This window comes from Fimicolochytrium jonesii (assembly GCF_025526975.1).
Source record: "Fimicolochytrium jonesii strain JEL569 chromosome Unknown EV422scaffold_23, whole genome shotgun sequence".
Taxonomy (NCBI): Eukaryota; Fungi; Chytridiomycota; class Chytridiomycetes; order Spizellomycetales; family Powellomycetaceae; genus Fimicolochytrium; species Fimicolochytrium jonesii.
The window spans coordinates 179,531-195,310 of NW_026515690.1; the positions used below are offsets into that span (position 1 = coordinate 179,531).

Genomic DNA, 15,780 nt, shown 5'->3' on the forward strand with positions numbered 1-15,780 from the left:
ACTACTGTCCACCAGCACGACCCCCTTCCACCGACCCCCACCGCCGACGACCCATCCACCGCAAGCGACCAACAATGAGACACCGGTCCTCTGCCGTCCCCACTTCCTCGGAAGTTTAGGCATCACCACCGTCACCCCGCGACGACAACCACCGAATCCTTCCTCCCCATTCCCATCCCATCCCCATCCCCGTCTTCTATGCTTCTCTGTAAAACTCTTCGAGTTTTAAGGGGGGTGTGAGAGAAGCATCCCATCATCCCATCCCCATCCCATGCGTCCACGTGACCCTACTACAGTTTATTGTTTCCTTCCCTACATGTCGGAGTACGCTGGACCTTGTTCTTCTCTTTTTAGTCTTCATCCTGAATGGAGCTTGATAAACGTTGACAATAGATACATCATAGAGCTTTCTCTTACAATCCCGGAATGTTCGCTGTCAAATGCAGTTCGCTTTCCGCGCCCACGGCCGGGAGCTTCCCAAATCCCAATTCAGGCCGTAACTCCATCAAGTTCCATGCCACACGACGGATCGAGCGTACGGCGACTTGTCTGTGGAATCGTCGTCTGACCCTAGCATCCAACTTCATCCACCTTCTTCGCATCGTAATGCCCACCAAAGACAACCTGACGCCCAAATACCTGTTTCGATGGATATGAACTATTCAGTGCAGGAGGGGCCCCGGAACCAACGACGCGCTCCTTGTATGTACATGGTCAACCTCCAAGCGACAAAATTAACACGGCTCCCCCCTCAGCTACCGTCAACTGTGCCGGGCAGGTGGTCTCCAAGACTGTGGACGACGTGGATGACGTCTAGCTCCAGTACGATGTTTACGATAAAGTCTCCAAGAGTCTGAAAGAGCGCTGGTTCAAGTGCCGTATTGTCAGACTCATATTGGGATGCAAGGAAGGCTACCGTTCTTGTCGGCAAGGCCAAGCGGCTTGCTCGCCGATGAAAGGCAACGGGCTCATGTTCGGCCTCCTGGGTGCAGAACAAAAGGCTCTGGTCAATACGGAATCCCCTTCGCCACGAGATAGCTGAAATAAGTTCATCACGTGACGATCCGCAGGCTATTGCGTTACACCTGCGTTACACCACGTTGTACGGGGGTAGACGGGGGTAGTTAGTCACAGACTCACAGTACATACATCCTCCCCTAGAACCTTGGCTTCCCCTAACCTGCAGATCCCATTTGACAGAGCGACTGGACCAACGTACGAACCATGCCACAACCTCTCAATCGAAGCGACTGCATCCTGGTGTCTCGAATTGAGAGCGACGTCGAATTTCAGCAACCACGGAGGCTTATCGATCGTCGCGTATACTCGGGTGCACAAGGAACAGTGTGTCAAGTGATTCGAACAGTGGAAGGCGCCGAAAGGGAGCTTGCAGCCCGCAAAAACCTTCATCATCACTTGCAAAGCGTTGCCGCTTCCAATGACGGGAAGGTGCTCATCGTTGTAGAAATGGAATTGTTAAAGGCGGCATCGGGAATGCCGCATATGCCGGACTTCTTAGGGGCCGCACAAGCGGAAGCAGACGACACTGTTTACCTTTTTTATCAGCCATGGTGCGAATTCACTCTGGCTCGCTGGCTTGCGGCACCTCTAAGTACGGACATTGACGGCCCATCCACGCCTTCGAAGAGGAAGCAGTTGGGATTGCAGTGGATGGTATGCATGGCAGCAGCAATTTACGGACTCCATGCTGCACAAAGCCCAATCATCCATCGCGATCTCAAACCGACGAATATCTGCATCACGGGGACCGGCCATTTGTGCTTCGTTGATTTCGGGGTGGCACGCTTGTGCAAAGACGACACTGTCTGTTCTACATATGTGGGAACTGAGGAATACATGGCCCCTGAAGTTGGACGCGCTTCTCACTATGGTCGCACTTCAGAGGTCGTCTCCTTAGCTTGCATTTACAGTGAGATCTTGACAGTCGTCGCTGGATACAACGTCGACACTGGGCTCCGTGCCTGTCGTAGAAATCAGCCATATGCGCGCACTGTAAAGAAGACACTGACGTTTCTCAAACGGTGCAAGCCAGAAGACGGATCACTTGACGAGTTCATAACCTTAGTGGAAGAAATGTTTGCCCTCAAACCCCTCGATCGGCCGACTCTCTGGGAAGTTCACGGTCGGCTTCTGGACATAGCCGGCCGCCTCAATTTCCAGCTTAGGTGCTGCGCGACACCGTTAGGCTATGAAGACGACAAGGTTCCCGACGTATCCACGCCGCCCTCGACCGATGAACTCACAACAGAGTTCCTCGCTCAATGCAGGCTGCAACAGTGACGTCGCGGGTGCCGTCAGGCGGCCGAATCTCATTGCTAACATCAGCACATTTGGTAGTGATTTGTCACAAAACACTATCAGCACATTTGGTAGTGATTTGTCACAAAACACTATCAGCACATTTGGTAGTGATTTGTCACAAAACACTCTTTTGTTCCGCATTGTCGTAATCAAGCCCTCCATCTGCGAATTTCCTGAATTGCGCAAGGATGGGACCGTGGTTGCCCATATCGGTCGCCGACGAGATAGACCTGATGATCTGTTTGCGGATCTCTTTGAACTGTGCCGGCGGGACGTTGGACAAGATGTTTGTAGCTGGTTCTTTAAGATGCGGAAGAGCGTAGCGGGATGGTGCATTGCGAGCGGGGATTGGTCGTTGTAGATAATGGCTAGATCCGTTCGGGAAACATCACCGGGCATACTGAAGATGTGAACACCATTGCCCTTCCATCAGACGGCAAGTAGCTGTTTAGTGGGGGCGTCGACAACACCATTAAGCAGTAGGACTTGTCATCCTTCGTTGTCACTACACATAAAAGTACAACAGTCATTTACAGTATATACTGTACATTCAAAGCTGCATACGGAGGTTCCGGTAGCGGCATCCACTACGTATCGTGTGACATGCAACTTATCGTGTCTTGACGAATACATTGCATGTACACAATGAACAGGAATCTCGGGATTTTGACGCTGATCATAGTGATCGTTTGTTTAAGTGAACTTCCAGCCTTGCCTACACACTGCGAAGGAAGCCCTCTGCAACGACGACTACGACTTCGGCGACGACGACGCCGTTCACGTCCCCTGACCCCACTAGCACGTGCACGACGACCGCATCATCTACTACCTATCCGACAACCACGTCGCAAGCACCTGTTGCAAGATCTCACCATGTGGATATCATGATCTACACGGATCCGCCCGGCGATCCCTTGAACCTGGCGTAGAATACTGTACATGGGTTCCCACCTCATGATACCATGAGGTAGACCGGTGGAGCGTACACCATGTACATGACGCTGAAACGGAGGCCGGAGGTCGTGCCGCGAGAAGCGTACACAAACGCTTTCCTTGGACGTCGTCATCCGCCTACTTCGGATCCTGCGGATGCCCAAAAACCCTCAAGTTCCCTTCCGGTTGCGACGCTGTCACGTCATCTCCTGCGTATGCGAGAAGGTGTCTCGTTGGATGCCATGCTATGCTATTCGTTGCGGCGGTCGTCTGTATCGTATGCATCGTTTGGCCTGTCTCCACGGCAGACTGTCGAGATCAAAACGAGGAACATTAGCGTTCGTGACAATGCAAGAATGGCAGAAAGGATGCCTTACGATATCTACTATCCTGTCCTCTGATTCTGACGCAATGACCTCGCCATCGTGGCTGAAGCTGATTGTTCGCACGGGCCACCTGAATCCTCAATGAGTAACGGCGTAAAGAGGATGCCACGCAACAGAGTTACTTACTCGAGTTCGCCAATGAGCGTACGCATATCACCTCATCGATGTCCTATCAGCATACTAATGCATCGGCGCTGCCGGTCGCAAAGTATCTGAGCCGTCATCTGCGAAGTTAGAGGGTTGCCTGGCTGTGAAGGCTGCATCGTCTTATCACGTTCACATACCTGCCCTTCGGGTCGAATTCCAGGGAGTACAGATTTGCGGTATGTGCGAACAGATCAAGAGCTGGCTGAAAACTCGGGAACTCCAGAATGCGCACAGTTCCTACACACCTTCAGTACTAGTTTGACGTGGTGAGGTGAGGACAGCCTCTATGCTTGCTTTCTTACCTTGCCCAGTTGTCATGCCCAGCGTAACTGGCCGTACATATCTTCCATGCCACACGACAGATTCAGCGTACGGCGACTTGTTTGTGGAATCGTCGTCTGACCCTAACATCCAATTTCATCGCATCATAATGTCCACCAAAGACGCTAGTGCCCTTCTCCATGATTACGAGCGGCGCGCTACTGTCAACGCCCGAGAATCGATTTGGATTATCCGACTGGAGGTAGACCGGATCTTGGGCCAGCCTGCGGGTGAAGCTGACACTCGAACGCCGGGCGATTCAAGTTGTCAAAAGCGGATGTTTTACAATGTCAATACTGTCGTCCTCACTGAGAATTTGGAAAAGCCCGATGCTGTTGCGATGGTAGAAGGTATGTTTTGTATTGAGAACGTATGTACATATAGGGAGAACAACGGAAAGGGATGAACGTTTCGGGAAAAGAGAAAACAAGAGTAACAAAGAAGCTAGAGTTCTGTGTGCCCCTTGCCGGACATAACATCGTGCGCGGACGGTGAATTTGTACGCACCCTAGCATGGGCGGTTGTCCGCCGGAGAGGAGCGGGGCCATGCCATTTCTGGTGTCGGAGATTGAGGTTGGCTTCCCATTGTGAAGTACGGGAATCCATCCAAACGGGCAGGGCTCTGTCGCCAGTTTCGCAGCCCGCTCCAACCAGTTCTCTCGAGGTATCGCTTGCAGCTGGTCTGTGACGTTTCCAGGAAGACAATGTACTTGATCTCTTCACGGCAATCAGTCGAAGGAGTTCCATGGCCGTGGATGCGGACATTTTCGCGGCGTCCGCCTCAAGGCTGCCCTTGACCGTGCCAACTTCGGACCATTGCGCTCGAAGAAAGAGGAAGGAATGGAGAAAAAGGGTTACATCGGTATCAAGTTTTGAACCTTTGTACGCGAAGAAGTGCACAACCCAAGCAGAGTAAGCTGGGACTGGATACCAGGTGCGAGCAGCCAGCTCACAGTCGGAGCCCCGGAGGATGTGCGCGTGCCAAAAGCAGGCGCCATCCTCGCACGAGAGGACGGCAGATGACTGAGGCCCTCACGCCATATTTTACGCAGCTTACACGCTTGCACCTTGGAAGGCAATATGATGTATGTGCCATGGAGCAGTCACCAACGGCGCCTTCCGAGACTCGTGTCCGAGACTCGGCGATTCCCAGCCACGGATTACATAATACGCGTCACCCGCGCGTTTTCACTCCGTCCGACTGTGGTCCCCGCTAGTCCAGGAGATGGCTACCAGGGGATTTGCAACGAGTCGGCTCGCAAGAACGAGAATGTGACGAGAAGGAAACTCGAGGCGATAACAAACTCTCTGATACATACATTCCTTCCATCACACCCGCCCCTTTTCGCACCCCTATTGCACAACCACGTATTCTTCGAATTCAAATCACCCGCTTCCGTCACCTTCCTACCCCACTTCCTTCCAACACTCGCCCTCTTTCTCCTTTTTGCCCTCCACTATATACCGCAAAATACTCCCCATACCCAAAAGCTCTTACTAAAATGCTCAACCCACCTACTCAAAACACTTAGCCTTTTCCCGCCTCACCATCTCCTCAAACTCGCTCGTATCCGCCCCGTCCTCACTCTCCTCGCCCTCCTCCTCCTCACTCTCCCCATCTCCCTCCTCCTCGGGCGCCCAAAACCTCTCCAACAACTCCTTCGCCAATTCCCTCTTCGGATCCACGACTGTACGCTCATAAACCTTCATCTCCCCCTGCTCATCACACACAAACGCCAACTTCCTCCCCGTCTTCATCTCTGCCAAAACAGCTTTCAACCCCTTCATCGCCTCCTCCGCGGTCTTGGACTGCTTCTTAGCAATCTCCGTCACATGGATCTGCTCAATCGTACCAAACGTGCCCCGCTGGTGTAGACCGAGCACAAGCATTGGGGTGCCGCTCAGCAGAAGCTGCGGGTAGATCTCGTCCCAGTCCAGCGAGTCACGCTTCCATTCCGCTCGGGTCTTGATCTCCATCAACTTCCACGCTTCCACAACCGGAGGGCCGGTTTTGATGTAGCTTAACTGCGAGGGCGGGTTGGAAAAGGCGGTGAGGTTAACGGAGAGGTCTTCGAACCGCAACGTGAGGTCCTCAACGGCGGCGGGGCCGGGCGGGGCGTCCATGGCGTCGATGTGGGAGCGGACGAGCATTGCCAGATTCCCAAAGTCGTAGCTGACGATGCGGTGGTGGGCGGCCGAGGCTTTGCATCCGGGGGGGGTAGGTTGTGCACCTCTTTGCGAAATTGTGGCCGAAGCCTCTGAACCTGGCCTCCAGATCCACGTCCCGCTCCTCACGCCTCGTCAGGAGCACCGTGCCCTTGCCCGCCAGCTCCGCGTCTATTCGGAATGGTGTGAGGTCGTGCGCGCGCGAGAGCCAGCGGAGGAGTTTACGCAGGTTGTTGCGGTCGGTTACGATGTCGACCTGATGGAGGGGATAGGTTGGGGATGTGAGCTGGAGGGCGCGGAGGAGGGGTTCGAAGGCCGACGAGGGGGATTTGGCGCCGTTGAGGTTGATGTATTCCGGGTCGGTGTCGTCGCCGACGGTGAAGGGGAGCTGGGTGGGTTTCCAGTGGGGAGGCGAGCCTGAGGCAACGAAGGGGTGTGAATGAGACTGCGTCGTATTTGTTTCACACCTCGGAGGATTTTCGGCGTACCTGGAACGATGATTACGGGATTCTTCCCCTCCTTCCAATTGTACGACGCGACAGCCTTCATTCCTGAGATCTTTGGAACGGGGCCGGGGCGGGGCTCCGGGATCGAGAGCCGGTCAAGCAGTGCGCCTTGGCCGCCGTTCATCTCTGCGGTTCTAGTAGGCATGATTGAGATGTTGTTTGAGATGTATATTTGTTTCTGTCTGGGTAGTGGTGGGTTCCAGAAACCTTGAGCATAGAGGGATGCAAGGGAGGAGGTTCACCAGCCACGGCCACTTCTTATGAGCTGTCTTAGACTGACACCCCTAATACCAGAATGTGGAGAGAGACCTTCACCTGTGCAACTTTCAGAGCCCGTTCACATGTGCTTCGACTCGGAGAGGGATGCCGTTTTGACAGCTCCTGACAGTATGACTGTATGCCGTCAAATTCAACCCCTTCCAAAAACTCCCCCAATCCGGGTATTGTCGGAACATCGCAGTACGCTGCAGCAGAAAAGGACCATTTTATCCATCCCGGGACCGAAAGTTTGTATTCACTCTTCACACCCATTCAAGATTTTCCAAAATGTACAGCAGGGTACAAAGACATGCATCAAAACGCCGAAACCCAGGCCATCACATGTCAATCGGGGACCCGCCTAAAATACTCCTCCCCGCACCGCACCACCATCACACCGTATATGACCCCCCCTCAAACAACACCCCCGCTCTCCCCCCCACCCAGCTCCGTCCCCTTCGTCTCCGGCACCGCCCACCACGTCACCACCGCGCCCAAAAACATCGCGCCTGCCAGCACTCCGATCGTCCCGTTGACCCCGATCGCAGCCGTCACGGGCGTGAACCCATAACTCGCGATGAACGCGCCAACTGCCCAAAACAAGAAGAGACCAATCAATCAATGATCGATAAATGATGTACCAAAAGGGGATGACGTTACTTTTGCCACACGCGGCGGAGATGCCGTGGGCAGTCGCCCTCCACTCGGTCGGGAAACATTCCCCGGGTACGATGAACGTCGTGACGTTGGGCCCGAAGTTGATGAAGAATTGGGCGAGTGTGTAGAGGACGATGAAGAGGGTTGTGGAGGTGGCGAGGATCTGATGGTAGAAGATGGCTATTATCGCCTGTTTGGGGGGGTGTGGTGTGTTAGTCGGTGGGTGAGGGGGAGCGAGGGGGAGAAAAGGGGACGACGCTTACGTAGAAGACGGTCAGAGCGCTGAACCCGATCAACTGCAACCTCCTCCGGCCGATTTTATCTATCGTAGCCGCCGCGACGAAGTAGCCCGGCACTGTAGAAAAACAGGCGTGGATTAGGTGTGTCTTGTCTATCCGGTAGGGGGTATGAAGAGAGGGACCGTACGATTCCCCAGGAGGGCGATGATGAGGTTCCCCAACACGATCTTGAGCATAGAATCATACACATTATCCCCGGACGCGAACCCGATCTTGGACAGGATGATGCTGTTGTTGAGGCCGAGGCCGTAGAGGGCCACATCAATCAAAAACTGTATAGCGGAAAAAAAAACACACCACGCGCGGGTTAGGAATCCAGGTAGATCTGCCAGGACATACGGAGAACAGGGAAAGCATACCCAACTCGCACTCGTCCCAAATAACAACTTCGCATTCCTCCACACCCCAAAAAACCGTTTGAGATTCGCCCAGGAGTGGTCATACTTCTTCGGGGTCTCGACCACCTCCGTCGCCGCATCATCATCCCCATGGCCGGTAAGTTCCACAACCGTCTCCTCATGCTGCAAAAACTTGTTGGCGTCTTTCATCGCCTGCGCCTTGTCGCCGGAGATGTCGGTCGTGTAGCGCGGGGATTCCGGGATGGTGAGGCGGGAGTAGAGGGCGAGGAAGGCCGGGAGGAGGCCTACGACCTACACAACCGGAACGAAGCGATTGCTGTTAATGCGATGTGTGAGGATGGCATGATATGCGATGGATGCACACATACGAGGAGTATGCGCCAGACGTGGTCCAGCGCCTTGACATCACTCTCGATAGCGGAATGAAACGCGGGCAGAACGATCAGGGCGACGATGACGCCGAAGAGAAGTCCGAACCCTTGCATCGAGAAGACGGCGGCCATCATCATCCCGCGGTTTTTGATGTTGGCAAACTCCGCCGCGATCGTCGCTGCAAAAATGATATCACACATCCCCCACCAAACAGGTCAGGTCAATCCCCTGCCCCCACAAGCCCAGGCCATCCATCAAGACCGTATGGGGACAGGACAGTACATACCCGACATGGGATAATCAGCCCCGATCCCGACCCCCTGCACAAACCGACACATGCCCAACGTCGCGACAACGCTCAAATACGGACTCTCGCCCGCGATCGTTCCGGCAAGCGTTCCGACGATGATGATCATCAACTCGGTCCCATACATGCGTTTCCGGCCGAATTTGTCGGCGAGGAACCCGAATGAGAATTGCCCGATGACGGCGCCGAAGTTGACGGCGGAGGTGAGGAGGGATTTTTGGGTGTCCGGGATGGTGGAGTGGTTGGAGGAGAAGTAGACGTAGCCGATCATTGGGACGATGAGGTTTCTGTGGACGAGAAAACGGCCATCAACCACCTCCCCTTCTTGAAAGGCGCGATAAACGTTACACCCTTTTCGGGAGAGATAACGTACATGATGAAAAGATCATACTGATCAGCCAAGAACCCGACACCCGCCACGACGACCGCTTTGACATGGTGTTTCGTGAACCCGGCCTCGTCCAGTTTGGAAGCCGCGAGCTTGCTTGTGCGTGGAGTGGTTGTCATCGTGTTGGGATGTTGGATTGAGATGGGCTTTTCCAACGAGGGTTAGATACAGAGTGGGTATCTAGAGATTATGGCAGATCAAAACACGATGCTTGTCGAGACGCAGTATATAGGTGTCGGCCGACGATATGGGAAGTGTCGTAGAACGGACAATAAATGCTCCAATGTACTTCCTGTAGATCGTATATTTCGAGATTTCCAAAACGACGGGGATTCTTCTTTCTGGCTGCTCTTTTTTAAAGCACTGGTTGTGCCGGAGGACCTCTGACATCTGTGTTTCTAAACTGTGGGCCGTATGCACGTTCTTTCTACCACCTGCAGATCTCACGACACAATCAGCATTTAGGCTGTGCCGCAGCCCGGTCATCACGCTGAAGGGACTAGTCATATCTCAAAGTCGATCCCCCCAATCCCAGTTCCCCACAGAAACACATGGGGCGCGTTGGAGAATGGCTGGATATCGGGGGGCTGGGGGATGGTATGGATGGCATGGAGAATGATGTCAGTGGGGGGCGGATTGATACGTAGCGCACAACTCTAAACGAGCCGAATCTCCCTCGTCGGACGGAGCCAGAGAATGCAGTCCTTTCTCTCTCTGAGTACTTTGTTTTCGTCCCGGGACTTTCTTCTTCTCTGTGTTCAATTTGCGGTAGTCGAAGCGAGGTGATGAGTGTCCGATGACGAAGAATGTTTCCATGTTCCACCCATTCATTCCTTCCTTTCTCGGATTGTTCCAATCAGTCTCCCCTCAACTTCATCCGCCCCTCTTCCTTCGCACGTGCGTAAACGAATGGGCAGCTTTAATGTGTACATGTGTACAAAATCTGAAGGCACAACCTGCATCTGGAATCGAGCTGGGATGGGAATCGCACCGAGAACGTTTACATGAAGACGCATAAAACGTGCAAAGGAGTTGGGACCTCGCAGATGGCGAGAAAACCTAGCTTCGTAGTTCACCTTCTTTTCTTGACATGGGGCATACAGTCATGTACATACATACACCGGTAGCACAAAATGGATGTGTTGAAAGCCGCGTTTCAATCATACCTCCGAAGAGCAAAGTTTGAGAGATCGGCGATCGGTTTCAATAAAGGGAGTCCAAAAGCGCTGGAACAGGACCACGTTTTGCGCTTGAAGCACATCATTGTGATTAAAGCAATGTACAGTTGTTGTATGAGATACATCGAGTGGAAATAAAGAGACAACGCCGTTCCGCTCAATGGCCACCAGAAGAATGCATGAATAAATAGATAACACCGCAACAGCATGTAGCTTTCTTCATTCTCCCATCGCATTGTCGGGGCTGAAGAATCGAGCAGTAGTAAGCATGGCCATCCCACCTTTACGCCCCAAAACAGCTTGTCGACTTACAGTTCGCTAGGTTTCAGTAATCCAGGTACTTGTAATGCCTTATCCCGTTCTTGTTTGATTCTCGCTTCAGCTTCTGCCTCGCGCTCTGCACGGTACAACTCGCTGTTGTCGTCTCCGGTGAACTCCTTTGATGTGAAGGCGCAAAGAGAAGGATTTAGCACTCCGCTAACGAGGAAGGTCAAACTCGACTGGCATGTACCTTCAGAGTCACAAGGAAATCCCGCAAATGGGTTTTGAACTGAGCCTCATCTTCGCAGGTCGTGAACAGGGCAAGGACGACGTTTCGGATTTGCGCACTACAATAGGAGAACAATAACCAATGTGCAAAAAGGAGCGTTTAGAAATGTGATCCCTCTGAGATAGTCACCGCTCGCGGACACAAACCTTTGCAAATGAGGGAAAGCCCTTTGTAACAAGTCCATGACATACTGGCTGACGAAGCCCTCGTTCGTCATGGTCATATCTGGTACTTGCGACGGGTCAAAGAGCGGTACAGTAAGTTTTCCAGGCGTGCGTACGAGTGTGAACATATCTCTCAAGATCATGGATTGGAGTTTGAACCCTGGCAACGCGAAGGTATGAGCGCAGGACTCGATGTGCATATTGATGTGACACTCACCAGACTTGTGGAACGGGTTTGTCAGGACAAAGAATATATCTTGGAGGAGACTGAGGAAGTATGTCTGGTAGAATTGATTGGCGATGGCCCGATCCACCTCGCTGAAGTTTGTGAGCATCTCGAGGATAATCGAGAGCCCCGTGTCATTGATATCTCGCATCGTGTGTTTGAAGGCCCAGACAATGCTGTCGAGGAATAATCGGAACTGTGGTGGTGGCAAACGCAGGAGAGCTGTACAAAGCGGTTAGGCCAATAAATCTGCTTTTCATTCAGAAATGTAGAAAATACCTTGGAAAGAGTTCTTGTTGATAGTTCGCATCAGGTTGAAGAATCCCACACGATGTTCGGGATAGTCCTCGAAGTTCTTGTTGACCATATTCAGAGTGCATTCAAAGACGGCGTCCAGAATAGCGGGCACTTGGTCATTCATCAGGGGCTGCAGACGGGGGCTCTGATGTAAGGAACAAACCACGTCTTCGGAGATAACGCGGCAGGACGTACCCCAACTCGATCGTCCATGATGCGCGACAACACATGCAAAACAACTGCATCCTTGGCGGGCTCAACGCTGCGCGCATAATCACCAAGGACCGTGTCAAGCAATGGCGGTATCAAAGTTTGCACAACGGTCTGTGGATCGTCTGCTTTGTGAATGTACGTTTCGATCAGTCGCAGGACATCCTTCTTGATGGTTCTCAGGGCTCGAACAGTCGGTGTAACCGTCGCGATCAATCCTGCAGGGAGGGAAGGTTAGAGTCTGAAGCATGCAACCAGAGGCAGGACTGCGTACAACATACCCTTAGTCTGCACATGCTGCCCAATCAACTCGCCTACGGCGACGTATAAGGCCAATAGGTCAAGGTAGTTTCGTGCAATCTGAACGTAGAACGAGGGCCCTATCGATGTGCACGCGGAGATATTTGTCTTGATAATATTAGAAAGCAGCTTCACTGTCTCTGGTGTTTCAAGGCATGTCGGATTTTGCCGTGCTTGCGCGATATAGTCGTCCCACTAGACGACATTTTCGAGGTTACTGATGATAACCGGCCGCAAAGAGAGTGTCTGCCATGAATACATACTGCTTTATTTGCCGCATCCATGAAAGTATTGATCAGCCTTTCCTGATCTGGTCGTCTTGTTTGCGCGGAAATAATGTAACCAACGGCTTCGTAGAACGTGTGGAGCTAAGCGCAAGTCAGTTCTTTCCGGCATGGGCCTTGCGTCTGTGCATGTCCGATTTAAACGTACCTGAGGCGTTGCCAAATCCATGGTTATCTGTCCCATCCCTTCCAGGATGTCGTCGATGTATGGGCGAGGCTCTTGATGCTGTGTGATAACAAAAAGACGTTTGCACTTTTGGGCGATCTTGATGAACGTATCACACGCCATTTCCTGAACACCTGTAATCGAAAAGATGTTTAACAGATCGATTATGAGCGACAGACCAAAGAAAGAAGCCTACCTTCATGTCTTTCATGCATAAATTCAAAGAGTTTGTTGACCACAGTTTTGAGGAACTTCCAATGCGCTTTCAAGAAGCGTGGATACTGCCCAACAATGTACATGATGTTTGATGCCACGATCGCCTTGTTGTCTTTGCCCTTCTTGAGTTCGACAAGACTGAGCAATTCTTTGATGACCGTCACTAAGAACCTCTTTTCCATGTCTTCCTCCATCGCCCCACTGATGGATCCGATAGCCCAGCATAGTTTGTTCAGGTTTCCCCACGACCATTCGGAGCCGTCGGACTGTGTTGGATTGAGTGGTCAGAGCATGTCCCCCTCTGTTTCCAAGGCATAACAACCAAGTTACCTGTCGTCGCAATTTCCCTGACATAATCCTCTCCATATCCTCGCAGTCGAGGTGAGTGGAGTAGACTAGTGTTTCGCGCATGCTTTTGTACAGCACGATGGTGTCGCTCTCTTTCAAGGATTCACGGACGACTTCCCCTTCATCGTTTTCCACCACGATGACCTCCTCAGGCTTCACCATTTGCTCAATCATGATCGTACGCAGGCGAGACAAGGCATCGGCATACAAGTGCTTGCGTAGTGGGTTGTTGTTGCCGAAAGGGGTGCGAATACCGGAAAGATTGAGAAGCGGAGGATCGTACGTTCTGAGGGACTCCTGGAACAGTTCTCCCACCTACATATCGTGAAGTGATCAACACGGGAAATGGGCGTGAATATCAGAACAACGTAGCCACCAACCAGCTTGGTCCAATATTCCAGGCAGATTTTGAAAAGCTCTCTGTCATCCACAGCTGTGATTGCGAGCAAATATTGATGGCCAAGGTACAGACGGGCCTTTCGACTCGGATCTACGCACAGAACCTCAACTTCCTGCAAATACGTTAGCATGACGTGCGGGGACGAGACAATCAAAGGAACACTACCTTGCCATGGATACTGAAAAAAGTTGTAAAGAAAAGTGCGAGGTTTTGCACGAACTGCTGGTCATTGTCCGCTAACAGGTCCCAGGTGCCCTTCAAATCTGCATGGAGGGAAACTCAGTCACCGAAATGCGATTCATTTCGTTCTTGAGATTATCACTCACCAGTCTCAACAGGTAGCATGGCGGGTATGCTGTCAATTGTGACTGTGTAAAGTTCAACAAACTTTGCTTGGTAATTGGATTCCTGAACTGTCAACGAGGCTACTTCGGTCAAGCACTTCAATGACACATTCCGGAATTCGGGCATGATGAAGAACTTTGGAAGATGATTCCAACACAGATGGGTCAGCGTCAAATGGAATACGCTCCGTACATCGCACACGAAATATGCTTACGCGCTTCATGAGAATGTCGACTAGGTTCGTCTCGAAAATGTAGCCCAAGGGGATCCAGTTGAGAAACCTCAGCAATGTTTCTAATGTTGCATTGATCAAGCTGGGCTTTCGTGCCTTCTCGAGAACCTCAAGGCAGATCTGAAAAATCTCCGAAAACTCTGCTCCCATGGTGTCCTTCAAGTTCTTGGCTTTCGTAGAGGTCATCTGTTCCGCCGAGAAGTCGAAAATTTCCTCGCTAAGGTGGGAGAGATTGATGAGTCTTACTGTATCCCATCCAAGTTTGCGTAGGGTCTCACCTCAGCAGCTTCAAGATGTTCATATTGTTCTCGCACAGAGAAAGGTTCGTTTTGCTTGAGCTAACAAGTTCCGGGATGAACGTAGGCCAGTTGTGCGGCCATTCTTGTTTCAGTATCTGCAGGTGCAGTTAGACCTTCCTAGTGGTTCGTTGAGAAATACGAAGGTTGAGTAAATGCAACGTACTTGCACCAAGACGATGTTGAGCTTTCCAAGTAGCAGCCGATTCTTTTCAAGAGTTTCATCATCGGACGAGTTTTTGATGATGAAGGCAACGACAAAGTTCTTTATCCCTGCAAAACTTCGCGTAAAGAGATGGATAATGATGATCTCACCGAGTGAGTTGACTGGCATACCTGCTCTTTGGTCTTCTGGCAGAATCCTCCACATGCTCTTTATCAAGGTCTCAAGTATGGACAAGGCTATGTACTGCGAAAGATCGGTCAGCAGTGTTTTCCGGTTATGTTCGCCATTGCTCAAACAAACCTTCGATTGCAGGACTTGGGAGCGCTCCAAAATCGCGTCAACTCTCTTCCATGCGTCCGGATGCTGCCTAAATTGCTCTAGCACCGTGTTGGCGACAGTTTGCTGGATACGGCGGTCAATAAAAGTGAGCCAACGCGCAAAGGTCGCAATGCTCGTGCGAAGCGACTCGAAAATATCCAACCTCAGGCCCATAAACAAACATGGCATTGACCACGCGGTCGAAGAGACCTATATCCAAGTCTCCGCTGAAGTCCAGGATGCCCTCCATTGTGACTCTCGGCAACGATGGCGAATTTCGCACGGCGCGTAAAGAGTTCTTTTCGAAATGCAGCCTCTATAGAGAGCAACTATTATCCTCCTATGGTATTGACCCTACAGCTTCGCGAGCACTATGCGTATTCGATGTCCTACGCCGTCGAGGCTTATCAGAATGTGTTCGAGTAGGTTCCTGCTCGACGGTTGTGCAGCGAAATGTTAAGCGCTATGGCATGGTGAGAATGACCAAGCCCCAATCGGCACTTCTTGCCCGGCGACCACTTGGAGACTTACTTGCGAAGCGTTTCCCCTACGACACCAGCTGGCAAGAAGGTCGAGTTGATGGGGAAATGGGGGTGGGGTAAGCAGCTGATCTATGCAAAAGCCACTGTCCGAAAGCAAAAGGCGGGGATCAACTCGACGCAA

General features: G+C 52.0%; 4 protein-coding genes across 4 annotated transcripts; 1 reads left to right on the plus strand and 3 right to left on the minus strand.

Annotated features, from left to right (window-relative positions):
* Positions 1-896: 896 nt before the first annotated feature.
* EV422DRAFT_192000 (kinase-like domain-containing protein) lies at positions 897-2,495 on the plus strand. The gene has a single exon (XM_053065210.1). It carries the CDS (start codon positions 1,225-1,227, stop codon positions 2,299-2,301), a length of 1,077 nt encoding a protein of 358 aa, XP_052923117.1. The 5' UTR covers positions 897-1,224; the 3' UTR covers positions 2,302-2,495.
* A 3,129-nt stretch (positions 2,496-5,624) lies between these two features.
* Positions 5,625-6,926, minus strand: EV422DRAFT_569936 (uncharacterized protein; the record flags this gene model as incomplete). The annotated part of the gene is made up of 3 exons (XM_053072823.1): positions 5,625-6,282; positions 6,341-6,692; positions 6,764-6,926. The coding sequence occupies 3 exons, from the start codon at positions 6,924-6,926 to the stop codon at positions 5,625-5,627; spliced, it is 1,173 nt and encodes a 390-aa protein (XP_052923118.1).
* A 502-nt stretch (positions 6,927-7,428) lies between these two features.
* EV422DRAFT_192034 (phosphate transporter) lies at positions 7,429-9,878 on the minus strand. The gene is made up of 8 exons (XM_053065211.1): positions 9,407-9,878; positions 9,013-9,320; positions 8,723-8,904; positions 8,355-8,645; positions 8,123-8,267; positions 7,960-8,051; positions 7,700-7,886; positions 7,429-7,629 (listed from the first exon to the last, which is right to left on the minus strand). The coding sequence occupies exons 1-8, from the start codon at positions 9,538-9,540 to the stop codon at positions 7,454-7,456; spliced, it is 1,515 nt and encodes a 504-aa protein (XP_052923119.1). The 5' UTR covers positions 9,541-9,878; the 3' UTR covers positions 7,429-7,453.
* A 700-nt stretch (positions 9,879-10,578) lies between these two features.
* EV422DRAFT_538894 (CRM1 C terminal-domain-containing protein) lies at positions 10,579-15,779 on the minus strand. The gene is made up of 21 exons (XM_053071007.1): positions 15,281-15,779; positions 15,100-15,201; positions 14,970-15,042; positions 14,800-14,906; positions 14,616-14,731; positions 14,320-14,554; positions 14,087-14,240; positions 13,926-14,023; positions 13,741-13,872; positions 13,343-13,675; positions 12,993-13,278; positions 12,779-12,930; positions 12,610-12,714; positions 12,328-12,541; positions 12,032-12,264; positions 11,819-11,966; positions 11,531-11,761; positions 11,296-11,473; positions 11,111-11,207; positions 10,912-11,036; positions 10,579-10,843 (listed from the first exon to the last, which is right to left on the minus strand). The coding sequence occupies exons 1-21, from the start codon at positions 15,365-15,367 to the stop codon at positions 10,819-10,821; spliced, it is 3,231 nt and encodes a 1,076-aa protein (XP_052923120.1). The 5' UTR covers positions 15,368-15,779; the 3' UTR covers positions 10,579-10,818.
* Position 15,780: the final 1 nt, after the last annotated feature.